At 41.3% G+C, this 2,506-nt stretch overlaps 2 pseudogenes across 2 annotated transcripts in view; both read left to right on the forward strand.

The window, feature by feature from the left end:
• TEOVI_000508500:pseudogene overlaps window positions 1–376 on the forward strand; it is a 523-nt pseudogene extending 147 nt beyond the window's left edge. Inside the window, 2 exon segments of the mRNA in view lie at window positions 1–333; window positions 335–376. The exon segment at window positions 1–333 is cut by the window's left edge and continues 147 nt beyond it. Of these exon segments, the coding sequence occupies window positions 1–333; window positions 335–376 (375 nt within the window).
• Window positions 377–708: 332 nt separating this feature from the next.
• Window positions 709–2,121, forward strand: TEOVI_000508600:pseudogene (annotated as a pseudogene). Its single transcript has one exon. A coding segment is annotated over exon 1 (1,413 nt).
• Window positions 2,122–2,506: the final 385 nt, after the last annotated feature.

The raw sequence follows: 2,506 nt of genomic DNA on the forward strand, positions 1-2,506 counted from the left end.
TTATCTCATTTACTGATATCACCTCCTAGTGAAAAACCTTGTCTTAGTAGTGGTGGTTTGATAGCAAGAGTCTGGTCACTTAGAAGGTTTGAATATGCATTTTGAGAGTTATTGAAAGGAAGTGAAGAGTGGTGGTCAGATCAGAGTATTTACAAACCTTTATTAATTTTAAGTGCTACTGAAGAATAAACTGTTAGACAGAGATTTGTTTTGAGGAGTGGAATGATTGGGTTAGATTATGGTGAGAGATTTTTTACTATTCCACACAGTGGAGAAGTCGAAGAGGCTTCATTCATTCATTTTCCAGGACAGCAAATTTCGTGGAAAGAAAGGAATGAAGATGATTGTAAAAAATCTTACTTGGAATAATGAATTGCTAATGTAAAGTCAAAGGTTGAAAACGTCAAAACCACTAACAACATTTTTTGATAACTTTGAAAAAGTGAGCGTAAGATATAACTTTCTTTGTAGCAATAGACTGTAAAAGGTGCTCTGTTCGTACCTGAAAAATAGAGAGAAAGCCACAAGAAAGTGTGAATACAGTCGTTGGAAACAGAGAATTCCTGATTTTCATTTATTAACAAAACTGAGTTGTTTAAGCGCACAGGACCTCCAACGCAACTCAGTCGTGTCTTATTCCAATTTCACTGTGCTTCAGTCGGCAGGCAGTCAAGGTGCAAGTTTCGAAGAAATAGTCACATCTTCGCAATGCCACAGATCTCAAGATATTCAAGGCACCAATTAAACATAGCAGTATTGTCGCTAGTCTTCTCGAATTTAGCAGAAGCTGACACTTCGAACGGCATAAACGCACCGGCGTACGCAACTTTGTGTGACATTTACAATCTTAAGAATGCTAAGGCACCGACACTATGGACAAGGCAGTTTGATAACGCAGATGATTTAATAACGGCCATTTACAATCTTAACATAAGCACCGCAAGCGACACTTGGCTAGCAAACAAAGACGGAGAATTCGAAGGAGTCTCACACGGCAGCGAACGCGCTGCCAAATTACAAGACTGGGTTAAGCGGGTCGAAGCGGCCACAGCGCAATGCACAGCGCCGGGGAAGCAAGGCCCGTACGCCAAAGTAAACAACAATGCCTACAAAGCACTAGCGAACAGACAGATTCACGAGTTGTATACCCAAGCACAAAGCAAGAAAGCAGCCTTCGAAGCCGCCAAAAAAGAAGTAACAGAGGCGTACACGACCGCAGCAAGAAAAATACTGGACGCCATCTATGGCGAGGGCAAATCCGCATTCGATGCGTCCACTTTCACAAACACCAAAGCCCAAATGTGTGGCGACGGCAACAACGGGCACGGCAACGTCGGACGCAGCATACTAAATGACATGATTTGCCTTTGCACAGGGCACTCAGGCGCCGGCGACAAGGCTTGCGGGCACAAAGATATGGGAGACGTGCCGACAGGGGCGACGGCGACAGCGGCAGCAGCGACCAATCTTGAATCCGGCTGCGCGAAAAAAGAAACAAAGCAAGAGCTCTCAGAGGCCCTAATACAAAGTAAAGTAGCAGCATTTTTCTCGCACGTCGGCGCACTACCAGGCAGTGAGACTGATGATTCGGTACGTTTTGTGCTCGGGCAGGCTCAACCGGGCGGTTGTCAAGGTTCGAACAGTGCGCAATGCGTAAACTACAAAACGCAATTAAATACAGGCGGCACCGGAATTCCGTGGGTCAACCGGCTGGAGGCCGCAGCCGCGATTTTAAGACGCGCATCGATAGCATACGGCGAAGCAGCGCACATCAATGACGAACTAAAAAGTCTGAAAGAGCAAGCAACCAGCCTACGAAGTGCAGCAGTCATAGGCATTGCTCTGCCTGATGGGACAGCGGCACCGACGCGACTCAATAACCCCAAAGAACTTAGTGAAAGTGCAAAACAAGTTTGTAACAAACTAAATAGTGAACAAAAGTGCAATGCTGATCCGAAATGTAGTTATGAAATAGAAAGCGACGGTACTAAAAAGTGCAAATATAATGCGACAAAAGCGGAAAAAAGTGTAGTTTCGTTGCCACAAACTCAAACTGGAGAAATAACAACAGAGAAAAGCAAAGGGAAAGGATAGAAAGATTGCAAGGCTCCATGTTGTAAGTGGGAAGGAAACAAATGCAAGGATTCCATTTTCCCTTTCAATAAGAATTTTGCTCTGATTTCTTATTCCATTAGGTGTTTGGTGATATTTTAGTATTTTAATAATATTTGCTCAATTTTATGAAACTTATGAAAATTTATGAAATTTCCCTATTTTCAAAAATACACAAATTAGTGAATGTATGAGGAATATTTAAAATATGAAATTTTGTAAAATATGCATGATAGTAGGTTTGGTTGCAAATTAGTATGGTGATAGGGTTTGAAATATGAATGAAATTATGAAATTTGATATTTTGTTTCTTTAATGTATATTGGTTAGGTTTATAATAAGATTAACAATATAATAATAAAAATAATAATAATAATGATGATGATGATAATAA

This window comes from Trypanosoma equiperdum (genome assembly GCF_001457755.1).
Source record: "Trypanosoma equiperdum strain OVI genome assembly, contig: ctg_1570, whole genome shotgun sequence".
In the NCBI taxonomy this organism is placed as follows: domain Eukaryota; phylum Euglenozoa; class Kinetoplastea; order Trypanosomatida; family Trypanosomatidae; genus Trypanosoma; species Trypanosoma equiperdum.